At 36.3% G+C, this 18,226-nt stretch overlaps 1 protein-coding gene across 7 annotated transcripts in view; it reads left to right on the top strand.

Annotated features, from left to right (window-relative positions):
* Positions 1-2,052: 2,052 nt before the first annotated feature.
* LOC129302376 (xanthine dehydrogenase 1-like) overlaps positions 2,053-18,226 on the top strand; it is a 29,644-nt gene continuing 13,470 nt past the window's right edge. For 2 of the 7 annotated variants that reach the window (XM_054941208.1, XM_054941204.1), the window contains exons 1-9: positions 2,054-2,205; positions 2,885-3,088; positions 4,637-4,799; positions 6,682-6,781; positions 6,891-6,999; positions 7,178-8,686; positions 15,691-15,933; positions 16,065-16,379; positions 17,062-17,301. In XM_054941208.1, the coding sequence (XP_054797183.1) occupies positions 4,664-4,799; positions 6,682-6,781; positions 6,891-6,999; positions 7,178-8,686; positions 15,691-15,933; positions 16,065-16,379; positions 17,062-17,301 (2,652 nt within the window). In that variant the 5' untranslated portion in view covers positions 2,054-2,205; positions 2,885-3,088; positions 4,637-4,663. Of the gene's footprint in view, positions 2,206-2,333; positions 2,348-2,884; positions 3,089-4,636; positions 4,800-6,681; positions 6,782-6,890; positions 7,000-7,177; positions 8,687-15,690; positions 15,934-16,064; positions 16,380-17,061; positions 17,302-18,226 lie in introns of all 7 variants that reach the window. The other 5 variants (XM_054941209.1, XM_054941205.1, XM_054941210.1 and 2 more) reach the window with 5 other exon arrangements.

Raw genomic sequence — 18,226 nt, 5'->3', positions numbered from 1 at the left:
CCCTAATTTATATAACATAGATCAAGGATGAGTTTCTAGTGAAAGAGTCTATTGACCACAAAACTCTGAGAGCTACAAAAATATCTTAGAAAACAAAGGAGCATCTGATTGATGGATGGTTGTATGTTGGAAGTGCTAGCATATTGTTCGTATTAGAAAGATGTTCATGTGGATACTGATAGAATGAGCTATTTTGCATTGTTGGCTCCTTATGTCAGAAATTCTTGAAAAAACATGTGAGAAATTTAATGCTTAAAAAGTAACTCTTTCATACACTTTAACTTAAATGAATTCAATAAGTCCGTAATTATAATTATAAATTTAAATTTAAATTTTTCATCACGTCTCTCAATTTAACATATCTCTACATATCCTTAAATAAAATTCTCTTTTGCAAAAAAGTATTGTCTAATCACTATGTTTTAGCCCCATCTCTTGCTTTTTGTACTTTGTGCTTGTCTTTCAATTAAAACAATAAAAGAAGTGCTTTTGTCTTTATATTATTGGAGCAACCAATTTTCACTTTTGCAAAATTAGCTTCAATAATTCGTGTAGGTCATGGAAAATTAATTAGTTTTGGCTTCTTGTGATTTTGGCTTCTCTCACATGCTCTCATTTGCTTTTTCTCTCTTTAAATATTAGGCCAATCTAATCATTTTGTATCAAAAATTAATTTCAATCAAGCTCTCAAAACTTACATTGTATTTTCAAAATTTTTTGAGTCTGTAAGTAAATATCTATCTATAGAAATCTTTAAATAAAATTCTTCCTTTTAAAGAGATAATGTCTAATCATCATATTTTGGCCTTGTCTCTTGCTTTTTGTACTTTGTACTTATCTTTCTATTAAAAAAATGCTTTTGACTTTCTAGACATTTCAAATTAAGTGTTGTTTAGGTTAAAATATAAAACGTCGCTCAATAGATTATAAAGTTATTTGGACTGAGTGATTAAAAAGTCAGGTCCAATTTGAATAAAGGGGCTGACCCTGAGTTCAATAGAAGGCCATAATAGGATGAATATGCCGAAATCCTACCAGTTATAAATATTGAACTGTTAGCACATAAAGACACGATTTTAAGTGATTTCGGAATCCACAGACATCATATCCAAGCATCTCGATGAGACGGGCTTATTATTAAAAATGGATAATACTGAGTAAAGACCACGCCATAAGTCTCGTAGGATCCCTAATTCTTCGACAAAACATTCTATGTTTTAAGAGAGAGAGACTATCGTTATTCTGACATTATAAATAGGATGTGAAAACACAAAAGAAAGACAAGCAATACTCAACAAAGACTCGTATTATATAGTTATAGCTTTTTAGTTTTAGTAGTTAGTTTTTACCTTCAAGTTAGACTTATAATCTTTTACATTTCAATAAAAATAAAAAACACTTGTTCTATCAGGTCTTATGTATTTTTTTACATTCGAGTGAATTATGGTAAAGGAGTTTGAAATTCTTTCATTATCAATTGAGACTCAATATCTCTAGCACGCCTAATATTTATTATTCACATCGTGAATAAGTATATATGTGTGTATATATATAATATTATATATTTAACTTATGTAGATAAATATGATGTAAAATAATAAAATTAATGCAACCTTTGCAATATAAAATATATAAAATAAAATAGTTAAGGATAAAAACATTATAAATTTAATATTTATTCATCCTATGCTTAAGACTTACTGACAGCCTATTAACCTTCTCCTACCCTCCACTGTAGATGAAAAAAAAAGGATGGGATAAAGGAAATTTAGGAGGGAAAAAAGAAAGAAAAGAAAAAAAATGATTTTGTTTTTTCTACTTTGTACATGTAAGGGGAAAAAAAAAAAATATATATATATATATATATATTTTAGGGGTTCTTGGAGGTTTTTTTTTTAAAGGGGTATAATATGAACGAAAATCCTAAAAGTCATCGTTAGCAAAAAAAAAAAAAAAAAGAATTGCTAATTACCATCAAGGCAGTAAGGGAGTGACACGAAGCGCAAAACGACAATTGTGCCAAGAAATTGTGATCATCATGATCACTTTTCACTACGCATCGCAAGTGCCGTCTTCTTCCTTAACTCCCATGCCTCTCATTACCTTCTTTCTTCGTTCTCGTTCTCTGTTGCTGGCTTCTTCTACGTTAGCTTCCGTCGGAGTTTGACCTTCACGTTCTCCATCGGCTCTGGTTCTTCGTTGGTGGTATGAATCAAAATACTGCAACATTATTATTTTTAATTAACGTATTTTAGTCGCTGATGTTGCTACTATTTTTTTTTTCCTGGAAATTCTGTTTGCTTTTCTGGTTGGATTTCGATTCCGGACGCTAGCTACATTGCGGGAAGTACGTTTTTTTTTTCTTTTTAAAAAAATTAGTTTCGGTTTTCGTCTTCCTTCTTCTTCTTGTCTTTTTTTTTTCCCTGAAAATGGTGAAAAGATTATAGTAAGACAAATTTAAAATAAGAACTTAGTGTCTTCCTTCCATATGTACAGATTAACTTAGTTCGGTTTATTGGCTCTCTCGGATTTTTTCTTGAATTATAGCTCCTATTACTCGTCCTACGTCCTTGATAATCATATTCTCATCAGACCAATTCTGCCAAAAGCATTCATTAATCTTTAATTATGTTATATAACTTAACACGACTAAACAATTGATTTCGATAATTAAATATCAACACAAGATTGTTATACCGTCAAACTTGATTACAGTCATTGAGTCAAGAACGCCTTTAAGCGAAGTATATAAATTTTCATTCCTTTGGTCCTACTGCATGTTTTCTGGACTCTGGATCGCTTGAGAATATTTATTTAATTTGTTATATTCTCGAGGAAATTTGCTGCATTTGGTCTATGCTTTTCCCTACTTTCACTGTCACAGATCACAGTCTCACCGCACCAGGACGACACGAGGCTTTGAAACCAGCCCACCATCTCACCATCACTCATTCATCGTCCTTGTGCGCTCTTCTTGCCGGCCTTGGCCTGTTTGTTAAGCTCAGGCCTGTTTGTTGAACGGCTTCGCGTTGCCTTCGCGCTGCCGTCCTTGCTCCTGGCTCGTGGGACTTCCTTCCTCACTTCTCAGGTCTGTTTGGTATCTCAGCTTTCGCCATTCAGGTTCTATTTTTTTTTTTTGGGTTAAATTTAATTTCTGATCTGATATAGTTTGATATTACTTGATTAGTTCGGCTGGGTTCAGTTGGCTTGAGCGATCGTAGTTCTGTATTTGACTCGTTTATCAACTGTTTGCCGGAGACTTTGAGATGGCATTACTAGTTGATGGTAGTGGATTATTTCAGACCAATTAAGAAGCAGCAAGTCAACAAGACTTGTTCTCTTTTGGATCATAGCGGTTCTCATTTAATTTGCTATATATGTCAGTTTTTATATGTTGTGAAGGTCATTTAGAAAACTCTGATTTTGGTTCATGATTTCAATGGAACATTGATATCTCAAACTTTTGCATGTTTCTAAGATTGGTGTAGGACTTGAAATTGCTATTGTCGATGTGAAATTCTTGATGGGAAATTGTTGTACTATATTAGGTAGTTTTTAAAGATTTGATTAGATTGGATTGAAATAATGTTATCAAGTAATAGTCAGTCGAACAGGCAGAAGGAATCAGGAAAATGAACCAAAATGTAGCAGCTATTTACATAAATACATATGTGACTATAGGCAAATAAATTGAGAATTATCTCTGGAAAAGAATCGGGGATTCCCTTTGAAGAACTAGCGGCAATCCAAAACATTGAAGCTAAGGTCAAGAGGTAGCCAAAAAAAAAAAAAAAAAACACTAGAGGCCGCATTCATCAGTCTGCTTTGTGTGGGAGATAGTATGTGATCAAGAAAGCAAAATAATAGGGGCCAAAAGGTAATAAAAGATATGATTTTACTGGTAAATATTAGTTCAAGTCTCCAATAATGTTCGTTTGGATGTATCTCAGAGACAAACAAGAACAGAAAAGATAATGTCTTTAATTCTTTTAATTCATATTTTTCTTTTAGCATGGGTACATGATATATACGTTTCTTGAAGTTTATTAGAAATCCAGACTTGGAATATTAGAGTTTGCTGAATTTCATTGATGGACATTGTGGTAGATTGGTAGATGGCTTCAGCTTACCTGATAAAATGCCCAGCAATTCAATGCAAACAAGGCTTCTTTATCGTGGATTCCACAATTTGTAATGTTTGGATTGTATTGCACTGATTTGAGGACTTGTGAAACTTGTATTGCACTTGAATTTGTATGAAACTTGTATTATATTGCTGTATTGTGTCATATTAAGCTCGTAGTGAAATAGAATTTGCGTGAAACTTGTATTTTATTGCTGTATTGTGTCATATTAAGCTTGTAGTGAAATAGAACTTGCGTGAAACTTGTATTTTATTGTTGTATTGTGTCATATTAAGCTTGTAGTGAAATAGAACTTGTGTGAAACTTGTATTATATTGTGTTGTATTGTGTCATTTTTACCTTTTAAAAAATGAAAGGGGCTATTTCAGCTGGCTTGATAGCCCATATGTCTGGGGTTGGGCCCTATGTATCATGGCTGTATACGGCCTAGCTTGCCCAAATTCTCAACTCTATTTTGAACCAGATTTTTCATTCTTTTCTATCATTGACAGTTACAAACAGAACAGCTCAAGCTGTAAATGGGGTCATTGGAGAACACGGAAGTGCCGGACCAAATTTTGGAGGAGTCGAAGGAGGCCATATTGTATGTTAATGGCATTCGTAGGGTGTTGCCAGATGGATTGGCTCACTTGACCCTTCTTGAGTACCTTAGAGGTGATATTGAGTGTTTGTTGATTGGTCAAATGCAGTTTAGTACTGAATTAATCAACAAAATTCATCAAGATAGAGAAAACAAGTTCCTTGTCTTTTCATTATTTCTGGGTTTGACTTGAGTGCAGTATGTTACTTTTTCATGATGGAATATGGCATCTTTGCATTCTCAGGAACCAAACACCACTGTGCAAATATTTTTGTCCGTGCTATTTGGTATAAAGATATTTTGACTTGTTGGCTCTGTAGACTTCTTGAAAACAGATTCTGGAATAGAATTGAAACTTTCTTATCATAATTGACCTCAATGACAGTATTTTGCAGATAAAGTTGTTAATATTGAGTTTCTTCATGCCCTGGATCTACAAACATCTTATATTTCATTAATTTACTGATATATTTTGGTGATTCATGCCATCATTTCAGATTTGTTATATATTTAAGGGTAAAAGAGTAAATTGACTTTTAAACTATAGGTCCCAGATCGTCTAGGATCCTAAACTCATTTTTTGTGTAATATTTCCCTTTAACTTTGAAAATGGTGCAATCTGACCCTTACCATTAACAAAAGTTAACTTTGACCGTTAATTAACCAGAAAATAATAGAAAAGGACCACACAAATTACAAAAGAGGACCAAAAAGTTATAGTAAATGATCCACAAATTACAAGTAAAGATCAAAAAAATTACAGAAAAGGACTAAATTTTTATTATTATTATTATTATTATTTTGCTTTTTAATTTTTGATGTCCTTTCATGTCATTTTTTGGTTAACAAACAGTCAATGTCAACTTTTATTATTAGTAGAGGCTAGATTACACCGTTTTCAAAAGTTAAAGGGAAACATTGCATGAAAAATGAGTTTAGGGTTTCAGATGCTTTTGTATCTATAATTTAGGGTCAATTTGCTCTTTTATCCTATATTTAATTGTAAGTTGAACTTGTAATTTTCCCCCTTTTTCTAGTCGTGTAACTTGTTTGTGTCCTATGTGCGTGTTAATACCTACATGTTGTCTTTAAACCAATGATTTGATTCTTCTCCAAGTGTTCTATGTTTCCATGTTTTTGCAGACACTATTAAGTTTCTTTTATGTTAAATAGGTAAATTTTTGAACTTCGAGTTCATACTCTTAAGTTGTTGATTAGGTAGTCCTAGGTACTAACACTGACCCTGACAAGACAGAAAGAAAAGAACTGAAAATCACATTGCCCTTTTTTGAAGCATTTAAAAATTCCAAATCATTTCATTTGTCCTTTCTTATTCATAGGTAGTTAAATTTTATTTTGATGGAACTCTACTGCTAAACAGATAAATATGCAGAGATAATAGAGATTAATGACCAACAAATCAGGAGAAATACTGGGGTTTGATAATAATAATCCCAAAAGGCTGAATCAATGTTACAAAAGACACTTTAGCGATCTAAACAAACCCTATTCCCAAGTTACAGCCGGAACTCACAACACTACTATGGAACCCAAACACATGCAATGCTATCTAAGCATGCCCTCTGGTTTTTGAGAGCCAGTCTCTCCCTTGAACAAAACCCAAAAGTAATGACTACTCCCCCCAAATGAAACTAACGGCTACTATAACCCAAAAGCAAAGTGCATAGTCTCCCACACCAAGTTCTGCTAAAGCAGACCTAAAACCACTATGAGTCAATACTAGGTTTGACTAGCTTTCTCCTTAAGAGTAAGGAGAGCAAGGTCAACGTTCTGCCCCTTAGAAAGATGCTTTCCCTTTTCTTGTATTTTTCTGAATCTCCTCTTATAGGTTTTTCCAGCAAAACAGAGTCTATCATATTTTCTTTTAAATTTTCTTCTGGACAAAGGAAACTAATTATACCCCCTTCCCCCAGGGGGAAGGGGGTCATATAAAAGATATTGGTCTTACAGGAACTAAACTAGGCTGCGGTGAAGGTGGTTGTGGAGCTTGCACAGTTATGGCTTCTCAATATGATAGAAATATGAGGAAATGTGTGTAAGTGTTTCTTCCTTATGTAATGCTTATTTGCTGCTCCTACATCTGATAATGCCTTTCCTGTTTCTTAATTTCAAACTTGCCATTAAGTTTAAAATTCTTTGTCCAGGCACTATGCTATCAATGCTTGCATAGCACCCTTATATTCTGTTGAAGGAATGCATGTGATTACAGTTGAGGGATTGGGAAACACCAAGGTTGGTTTGCATCCTGTCCAGGTGATGCACACCCCCCCTCCAGTTGCATGTCTTCTTTCTGTGTTTGGATATTCTCCATCCATTTATTTCTCATGTATCTTGTTAGAACTTCATATGCATAGGCTATTAGCTTCCTTTTTTCATAAAATTTATCTTTATTGACACTGATGCTTGAAACTTAACTTTGTGAGTTCTTTAGGAATCACTAGCACGTGCTCATGGTTCTCAATGTGGATTCTGTACGCCCGGCTTTGTTATGTCCATGTATGCGTTATTGAGGTCGAGTCAAACACCTCCTAGCCAACAGGAAATTGAAGAATGCCTTGCAGGAAACTTATGTCGGTGCACTGGTTACAGACCAATACTTGATGCTTTCCAGGTCTTTGCTAAAACTGATGATATGTTGTATACTGGTGTTTCTTCAGAAAGTCTCTCTGAAGGTGGGTCTGTTTGCCCATCAACTGGCAAACCCTGCACGTGTAAATCAAACTTTGTCAATGATGTAGATAAAGACAGAAAATGCATACTTAGTGACAATAGACATAGACCCACATCTTATAATGAAATAGATGGGAGCAAATATACAGAAAAGGAGCTCATCTTTCCACCTGAACTGATGTTAAGGAAACTGACTTATTTAAATTTAATTGGATTTGGTGGGGTAAAATGGTTTCGGCCACTGAAACTTCAACATGTATTGGATTTAAAAGCCAAATATCCTGATGCAAAGTTGTTAGTTGGTAATACTGAGGTAGGAATTGAGATGAGACAGAAGAGAATGCAGTATCACGTTTTGATTTCTGTAATGCATGTTCCAGAATTGAATGCTTTGAATGTAAAGCAAGATGGCCTAGAAATAGGTGCTGCAGTAAGACTTTCTGATCTCGTGAGTTTCTTCCGAAAGGTGATAATAGAGCGAGCTGCTCATGAAACTGTGTCTTGTAAAGCCTTTGTTGAGCAACTGAAATGGTTTGCTGGAACACAGATAAGAAATGTTGCATCAGTTGGTGGGAATATTTGTACTGCTAGTCCAATATCAGACTTGAACCCTCTCTGGATGGCAGCTGGAGCAATGTTTCGTATTGTTGATTGCAATGGGAACATCAGGACCATACAGGCAGAAAATTTCTTCCTCAGTTATCGTAAAGTTGATTTGGAAAGTAGTGAAATCTTGCTATCAGTATTCTTACCATGGACTAGGGCCTTTGAGTTCGTGAAAGAATTTAAACAGTCTCATAGAAGAGATGATGATATTGCAATTGTAAATGCTGGCATGCGTGTTCATCTTCAAGAACATGATGCAAACTGGGTTGTTGTTGATGCGTCAATAGTTTATGGTGGGGTGGCTCCCATTTCTCTTTGTGCAACAAAAACTAAGAAATTTCTCCTTGGAAAGATATGGGACCAAGATCTGCTACAAACTGCATTGAGAATTCTACGAGAGGATGTTTTTCTCAAGGCAGATGCTCCTGGTGGAATGGTTGAGTTCCGGAAATCTCTGACGTTGAGCTTCTTCTTCAAATTTTTTCTTTGGGTGTCTCATCAAATGGAGGGAGAGAAGCACGTTAAAGAGTGTGTACCTGTATCACATCTATCTGCTGTGCTGTCAGTCCACCGTCCACCAGTTACTGGATGTCAGGAGTATGAAATCATGAAGCTTGGGACTGCTGTTGGTTCTCCTGAGGTTCACCTTTCAGCAAGATTGCAGGTTTGTATGTGTAATTGTGTGGTTAAATCTCATCCCTAGATCTGCAGCAATGCAATCTAGTCTAGATTTGTTATTAACTTCTGTAATCAGTCATTTTTTTTAACCTAAACTTTTGTAATCAGTCTGTTGAAGAATGCTAAATATTGGTTGATAGGAGAAAGATAAGAATAATTGAATATATGGAAGCATTTATCAAGGAATAATTCATTCTTCCTGATTCAGAAGTTGATCTTACTCCCAAGATCAAGGGACGAATGATTACAGTAACTTTTGAAATTATATTTTTAATTATAAAAGCATTATTATAAAGTAGGAGATTCTTTCGTAGTTGAATACAGCATCAATGAAGGGGAAAGGATTTATCCCCTCTTCTCTTTGTGGATATATATCATCATGGCCGAACCACTCTAAATCCTGCCTTTTCTCTTCTCTGCCTCATTTATATTCATAAATTGTATGATCTTATTGCAGTCAAGCATTTGCTTTCAGCTTCTCTCGCTGTCAACTTTTCAAAGATATGATGATATTGTAAAGGATCCCTATCCAACGTTTTTCGCTATTTTTCTAATTGACAACAACTCAACAAGTGTGGATTGTTACACTAAATATGAGAAATGAGCCACTATTTGTTGCTCATGAATGTTGCGGCTTGCTAGAGTTTTTATATCATGTATATATTGAAACTATGAATTTGATTTCTGATAAGATTCCAGATAATGTGCCCATAAAGACTTATTCAAGAAAGAAGCATCAAAAGATAAAATAGGATAAATTAAGATAATTAAGATAGATTATTTGATTCAGTCTTTTATTTAGTATTTTATTTGGTATTTTCCTCTATTTAGTTTTTATTCAGATTTCCCTAGATTTTATTTAGTTGTTTAGATTTGATTCAGCATTTTTGATATTTGGATTTTTTAGTATCTTGGATTTTAGAAGAATCTATCTAGTTATCCAGTTATCTAGATTTTATTTAATATTTTATTGTATTTAGCTTTATAAATATGACTAGCAACTTAGAAGCTAGCATATCAGAATTAATGAAACAGTCTTTCAAACCCTTTGGAGATTCTCCTAAGCGTGGCTATTAAGAGGAGTATAGAACGAGATTCTTGTTTCATACCCTCCTAATAGATTTATTTCTCTTATTCAGATAATTAAGATAGATTATTTGATTCAGTCTTTTATTTAGTATTTTATTTGGTATTTTCCTCTATTTAGTTTTTATTCAGATTTCCCTAGATTTTATTTAGTTGTTTAGATTTGATTCAGCATTTTAGATATTTGGATTTTTTAGTATCTTGGATTTTAGGAGAATCTATCTAGTTATCTAGTTATCTAGATTTTATTTAATATTTTATTGTATTTAGCTTTATAAATATGACTAGCAACTTAGAAGCTAGCATATCAGAATTAATGAAACAGTCTTTCAAACCCTTTGGAGATTCTCCTAAGCGTGGCTATTAAGAGGAGTATAGAACGAGATTCTTGTTTCATACCCTCCTAATAGATTTATTTCTCTTATTCTATTTTACTATTGTGAGCACCTACCAATTTGGCATCAGAGCCATGGTCACTACACGTGCTGGTCAAGAGACCAACCCTACCGATAACCCATCCAACATCGCCTCAGAAAATCCTAACTTGCTTGCACACGATCTGGCTCTTATCTCCTCCAAATTAGAGAAACTCGACATATTACAAGAAAAGATAGAAGCCTTAGAAGCATCAGCAACACAAAGAAGTAGAAGGACTCCAGAAAGCCGATACAGACGCCGTAACTGGGATGAGGAAAGTGAAGAAGAATTCGATTATTACAAGAGGGGGTCATGTCCGCCTCAACCCAAAATTGATTTTCCCAAATTTAGCGGGGGTGATCCTCGGGGATGGATTCTTAAAGCTGAAAAATATTTTCAGTATTATCATACCCCAGAAGAATCAAAGGTGGATATAGCATCTATGTCATTAGAAGGAGATGCTTTGGATTTGTTCTCTTGGTTAAATTCAGAACGCACCTTACTATATTGGGATGAGTTAGTGAAGGCGCTGCAGGAGAACTACGGACCACCTGAATACCAGAACCTGGATGAATATTTGTGCAGAATCAAGCAAGACGGCTCTGTACAAGAATATCGACAGGAAGACGGCTCAGTGGGCTAAAGGAGGAGCTCCGATCAGACGTTCGAATTCACAAGCCCAGGAGTGTATATCGTGCACTCAGCCTTGCTCTGGAATTCGAAGGGAAGATGACTTCGAATGGACCCAAACTGAATCCAGGTCAAAACCCGACCCGACCTTATTATGGGTCCTCAGCCACCGCACGTGACTTGAATCAACCACCGAGGAGGTCAGCTGGATTCTCACCGGCAAACACGAGCCCGAACGCGTACAGGACCCCGACGCATACTACGTCACCCTCGGCCTCCCTCACTCCAGCAAATACGCATCCTTCTAAGCTTCCTCCAGGCGAGATCGAACATCAGAGAAGGAGAGATAAAGGACTGTGCTTCCGCTGTGGGGAGCAGTTCCGGCCTGGGCATCGATGTAGGGGTTCCTTCTCTCTAATGGAGATCACCGAGGAAGGAGAGGAGATTTTTCCTCCCCTTGATGACGTCGTGCTTGAAGAAACAGAACCTGAGGGAGCTGAAATTTCACTAAATGCCATCTTGGGAAATAATTCTGGCTCAGCAATGAAATTAAGTGGCAGATTAGGCTCTAGACAGGTGTTATTATTGGTGGATAGTGGATCCACCCATAATTTTATTTCTGATGCATTGGTTCAGCAGCTTCACCTACCTACCCAAGCTATTTCTACTTTTGGGGTCCAAATAGGCGATAGTAGTATTGTGCGATGCAACCGAGTCTGCAAAAATATTGAAGTAGAATTGACGGGGTTAACAATTAAAGAAGATTTTTTCCCCTTCACTCTAGGGGGTGCTGATCTAGTTCTCGGTATTAAGTGGCTAGCATCTCTCAATACAGTGCAAGCCAATTGGAATCAACTCTTCATGATTTTCTGGGTGAATGGCAAGAGGTATAAGTTATAAGGAGTTCCTAATGCTGCTAAAGGTGCTCAATTTAATTCAATGCAAGCTTCCGCTGACCCTAAACCTTCCCAATATTTCAACCCAGAACCTTTATTTGCCACATTTCCTGCCGTCTTTGAAGAACCCATAAATTTGCCACCCTTCTGAAATCACTCCCATACCATTACCCTACAACCAGGAGCCAACCCACCCAATTTACGACCCTATCGATATCCTCATTATCAAAAAACTGAGATTGAGAAACAAGTCGAAGAATTACTGTAAAAGGGATTTATTCGACCCAGTTCCAGTCCGTTTGCCAGCCCAGTCTTACTGGTTGCAAAGAAAGACGAGTCATGACACTTCTGCGTAGATTACCGAAAATTGAATAGTATCACCATTCCAGACAAGTACCCAATCCCCAACATTGATTAGTTATTAGATGAGTTACACGAGGCAACTTATTTCTCCAAACTGGATCTACGATCGGGATACCACCAAATTCGGATGTCACCTGATGATATTTACAAAACAGCGTTTCGAACTCACTCCGGGCACTATGAGTTCACAGTCATGCCTTTTGGCTTAACTAATGCACCAGCCACCTTTCAAGCAATCATGAACGATTTATTTCGTCCTTATTTACGAAAATTTGTACTTGTCTTTTTTGATGACATCTTGATCTACAGTTCATCTCTTCAACCACACCAAGAGCATCTACACACCGTATTCCAGACTTTACAGGAAAATGTATTCTGTGTAAATTTAAAAAAAATGCTTCATTGGTCAGCCGAGAGTTCCCTTTTTAGGACATAACATTTCTGCCCAAGGGGTTGAAGTTGAGGCTAGGAAAGTAGAGGCAGTACGAGAATGGCCTGTCCCGAAGAATGTAAAGGAGTTACGTGGATTCCTAGGCCTTGCAGGATATTACAGATGTTTTGTGAAGAATTTTGGGATTATTGCACGACCACTTACTGAGTTGACTGAGAAAGATGCCTTCTTATGGTCTGAACTAGCTTAGTAGGCTTTTAACCGCCTTAAACTTGCATTGATGACGGCACCGGTCTTACAGTTACCGAACTTTGAGGAGGAATTTGTAGTTGAATGCGATGCGTCCACAGAAAGTATTGGAGCTATACTCCTACAAAACAACCATCCCATTGCTTACTTCAGTAAAGGATTTTCATTCTCTAATCGTTTCAAATCCACTTATGATCGAGAACTCCTAGCGTTAGTTCTTGCAGTATAAAAATGGCGCCATTACCTCCTCGGGAGGCATTTTTTTGTCAGAACAGATCATGCTAGTTTGCAATATTTGCTACAACAACACGTCACCACCAACACCCAACAAAGGCTAATCATCAAGCTTTTACCATTTAATTTTACTATTATACACAAGGCAGGAGCAGGAAATAAGGGAGCTGATGCATTATCACGACGGCCCTAGCATGCAGATTTTTTTCAGTTAGCAGTCCCTTTCGCTACAGAGCTTCATGATCTCACCTCTGAATTAGCATTAGATCCCTTCACTAAGGAAATAATGCAGGGCATACAGAAAGATCCGTCGTCTCGACTTGGATTTCACTTGATTGATCAAAAACTCTTTTATGACCACAAAGTAGTCATTCACTACTCATCCCAACTACGACCGAAGTTACTAGCAGAAGACCACTCGACTGCAGTTGGGGGACACGGTGGTTTTCTTAAAACATTCAAGCGACTATCAGAGAACTTTTATTGGCCTGCTATGAAGGCCGATGTAAAGACATATGTGAGGCATTGTGCCACTTGTCAGCAAAATAAGTATCAAACTTTGGCACCAGCAGGACTTTTGCAACCCTTACCTGTACCCTCTCAAATTTGGGAGGATATCTCACTGGATTTTATCACTAGTCTCCCTAAGTCAAGAGGTTTTGAGGTCATCTTGGTAGTAGTTGATCGTTTGAGTAAGTATGCCCATTTCCTTGCTCTTGCACATCCATATACCGCAAAAAAAGTGGCCACCATCTTTTATGAGGAAATTGTCAGGTTACATGGGGTGCCTCGCTCAATAGTATCTGATAGGGACTCTATCTTCATGAGCTCTTTTTGACAAGAATTATTCAGATTAAGCCAGACCAAATTAAAAATGAGTACTGCCTACCATCCCCAAACTAATGGTTAGATAGAGGTAGTCAACCGTTGTCTTGAAGCCTATCTCCGATGTTTTGCACATGAGCAACCTAAGTCATGGCACAAGTTTCTTTGCTGGGCTGAATATTCGTATAACACAGGTCATCATACATCAATCAAACAGTCTCCTTTTAAGTTAGTATATGGAAGAGATCCTCTGCCCTTGTGTCCTTATGTCAGGAGTGAAACCACTATTGTTGAATTGGAAGATCAACTAGAAACTAGAGATGCAATGCTCAAACTCTTGAAGGACGATTTATGCAAGGTTCAGGACCGGATGAAGGCTTATGCTGACAAACGTCGGAGAGAAGTTGAGTATGCCATGGGTGATGTAGTGTGGCTACGAGTACAGCCCTTTCGCCAACAATCACTGACCAAGAGGAAGTTTGAAAAATTATCACCTCGCTTTTTTGGTCCTTACAAGATTATTCGAAGGATTGGAAAGGTGGCCTATGAGTTGGAACTTCCTGCGGATGCTCGTATTCATCCTATTTTTCATGTATCTCTTACGCCCAGCATATGGGATGGAGGCACCAACTACACCAGCTTCTTTACCACTATCAGCTGATTTTAAGTTACATGTGAGGCCCCATCAAGTCTTAGATCATCGTTGGACACGTCATCATTCGCTGGAGCTATTGGTGGAATGGCATGGGCGACCAATGTAGAAAGCAAGTTGGGAAGACTACGACCTCCTGCGTGTTCAATTCCCCTCTTTTCAACTTGAGGACAAGTTGAGTTTTCAAGGGCGGGGTAATGATAAGATTCCAGATAACGTGCCCATAAAGACTTATTCAAGAATGAAGCATCAAAAGATAAAATAGGATAAATTAAGATAATTAAGATAGATTATTTGATTCAGTCTTTTATTTAGTATTTTATTTGGTATTTTCCTCTATTTAGTTTTTATTCAGATTTCCCTAGATTTTATTTAGTTGTTTAGATTTGATTCAGCATTTTAGATATTTGGATTTTTTAGTATCTTGGATTTTAGGAGAATCTATCTAGTTATCCAGTTATCTAGATTTTATTTAATATTTTATTGTATTTAGCTTTATAAATATGACTAGCAACTTAGAAGCTAGCATATCAGAATTAATGAAACAGTCTTTCAAACCCTTTGGAGATTCTCCTAAGCGTGGCTATTAAGAGGAGTATAGAACGAGATTCTTGTTTCATACCCTCCTAATAGATTTATTTCTCTTATTCTATTTTACTATCGTGAGCACCTACCAATTTCCTTGTTATGATACCTATAAAAGCAACATTATAATCCTAAGATGAATCCTGATGAAACCTCTCGTCATATGCAACATATGCAAACTTTGACTTCTATATTGCTACATTGCTTCTTCCCATTATTATTTTTGCATGTTGGTTCATGGCTCAGAGCTTGACTCTAGTGACGGCTAAATCATGTAGAAACATGGATTCTGACCCTACAATAATAAGATTCAAACCCAAATTCCTTCTTGTTAGTTACATGTATTTCAGATTGGAAGTATTTAGGATCTTATTTTTTGTTCAACATGATCATATGGGAGACCTTCTGAATGGGACATAGTCATTTTGCTTGCTAGAATTCATGGAACCTGCGAGCCTGCATCCTTTTTTTACTTGCATGTTGATATTTTTTTTGTATATAATATATATATATATATATATATAATGTCACTTGATCTGCCCCTGTGGTTTCTTCTACTAAATTATATCTGAACATTATTTTAGTTAATTGTGCTATGTATCAATTTGTTTTCTTAGAATTCCTTCTTGACTTCATGTTTGAATGTGATAAATTATGCTCAGGTAACTGGTGAGGCTGAATATGCTGATGATACAAAAATTCCTTCTAATGGTCTGCATGCAGCCCTAGTGTTGAGTAGAAAACCACATGCTCGAATACTTTCAATTGATGTTTCAGGGGCTGAGTCTTCACCAGGATTTGTTGGTATTTATCTTGCAAAAGATGTACCGGGTGTTAATAATATTGGACCAGTCGTTGCTGATGAGGAGCTTTTTGCTGAAAAATATGTCACTTGTGTGGGTCAGGTATCTAGATTATTTAAAATGGATGTTTAGCTGTTTTCTGATTTGTATTTTTAACAATTTTGAGCTTGAAGAGCTGAAAGAAAAGGAATGCTTCTGCTTTCTTCCCATGGGGTTTATGCGAGTATTTACAGGTTATGGGAGTAGTTGTTGCGGATACTCATGAAAATGCAAAGCTAGCAGGGAGAAAAGTTCATGTTGAGTATGAAGAGCTCCCAGCCATCTTGTCAATACAAGATGCAATTAATGCTAAAAGTTTTCATCCTAATACAGAGAGATGTTTGATAAAAGGTGATGTAGATCACTTGTTTCAGTCTGGTCAGTGTGACAAGATAATTGAAGGGGAGGTTCATATAGGAGGTCAAGAACACTTTTATTTGGAGCCAAATAGCACTGTTATATGGACACTGGATGGTGGCAATGAAATTCATATGATCTCATCTACTCAAGTAAGTTGTACATTCTTGTAGTGAGTACCTGTAAAATATAGTACATGCTACTTATGAAAACCGTAGTTATCTGAAATCTTTTGCTAGTTCCATATTATCGGATACCAATTACTTATTGAAAAAGGTTTTAGGTTTTGGCCATTTATGACTGACCTGCATCCTGCACATATACAATCTAAGCATTCAAAATGGTAGGTTTATAGACCTCTATAACTAGTTTCATCTCTTCCTACAAGTGATTGTTTGTGCATTTATTGTTCCATGGCTGAATGTAAGAGCCAAGTACTAGCAACTAGTTTACATGCCATATGATTCTATTGCCATTATTTATTGAAAATACATCAATTTAAATTGTAGTCACTTGTGTTCTGGGGATGGACGATGTATCTTGGCCTTGTTCCCTTCAACGCAATCTCTGATATTATATCTTGATATTCTAAATTTCTGTTCGTGTTGGTGGTATGGGGAGAGTATCCTAGTTCCTTATGATTACTAAGCTCATTACCGTCCCTATTGTATCATGTTTAACGCTTTTATGCTAAGTTCCTATAAAATTTTTTAAAATTTGATTTCTCAAGTTCTTTACTATCCTAACAATATATGCTTATGTAACAGTGTATTTATCATTTTGTGGCCTTTTCTTTTCCACCCTCTCATATTATAAGTCTGTGTGTTTTTGTAGGCCCCACAGAAGCACCAGAAATATGTTTCACTTGTTCTTGGTCTTCCTATGTCGAAGGTTGTTTGCAAAACAAAACGAATTGGTGGTGGATTTGGGGGAAAGGAGACTAGATCAGCTTTCATTGCTGCTGCAGCTGCAGTTCCGTCATATCTATTAAATCGTCCTGTGAAAATCACATTAGACCGAGATATAGACATGATGATTACTGGGCAACGGCATAGTTTTGTGGGGAAGTACAAGGTATTGCTCCTTGTACTTTTAATGGTTTAAGATTAAATTGAGGCCTAATATTATTACATTGAAAATACTAAATCCCTTGACATGCTGATTTTCTTAAAATGTGTTGAAGACTGAAGTTGTGTACTTTGTCTATGGCTTAATGGTTATTCCTTGAGAGTACAAGGCTTGAAGCAGAGGATGCGAAGACATCACTCCAGTACTTTTGACTTTTGAGTAAAAGCTAAAACAAATAAATCTCAAGGTGTGCTTGGTAGGAGAAAAGAGGGAGGAATGAAAAGAAAAGTAATAGAAAGGAAACAAATGTGGTCTGCACACCTGTCCAGTCCATCCAACTAGGAGTGCAAAGAAGAGGGAAGGAGAGAAGAATTTGGTGAACACCACCCAATGCACCATTTGACTTTTTCATTTTGTTTGGTGAGCATAAGGAGTAAGCTCTGTCAAGCACAGAGATTATCTCCCTTAAGGTATTGAAGGCAAATAGTAGGCTTCTCCCAACTAAATTATCGCATACACAAGGTTTAGGATTCAAACTTCTAATAACTTGTTTAAGTGATGAGAACCCTACTCATGCCAACTTTTTGTAACAATGGCTATGTTCCTGATACAGCAAAAAACTGTGAAAATCAAAGAAATAATTATTATAATTTAATTATAAAAATAAGCATAAAAAATAAGATAAATAAAATGCATATCTATATCAATATAGTATTTTCTCAGTAAAAATGTTCAGTAAGATTGAGGATACAAAAGTAATTTTACATTTTATTAAGGTGAGTTGAGTTTCATTTTGTATCCTTCATGGAACTAAATAAGGAAAGAGAGATCGTTCTTTCTTTCTCTCCTATCTAAGCAAATATTGCACCAAACAGAGGGTGGAAGATGAACTATGCCCTGGTTTCTTCATGAAATGATTGAAAGTAAAAGA

The sequence above is a fragment of the Prosopis cineraria genome, unplaced genomic scaffold (genome assembly GCF_029017545.1).
Source record: "Prosopis cineraria cultivar Desert tree isolate PC_DT_omini unplaced genomic scaffold, ASM2901754v1 PC2, whole genome shotgun sequence".
NCBI classification, from domain to species: Eukaryota; Viridiplantae; Streptophyta; class Magnoliopsida; order Fabales; family Fabaceae; genus Prosopis; species Prosopis cineraria.
The sequence above is the reverse complement of the archived record's forward strand: the minus strand, read 5'-3'. Positions and strand labels throughout refer to the sequence as shown.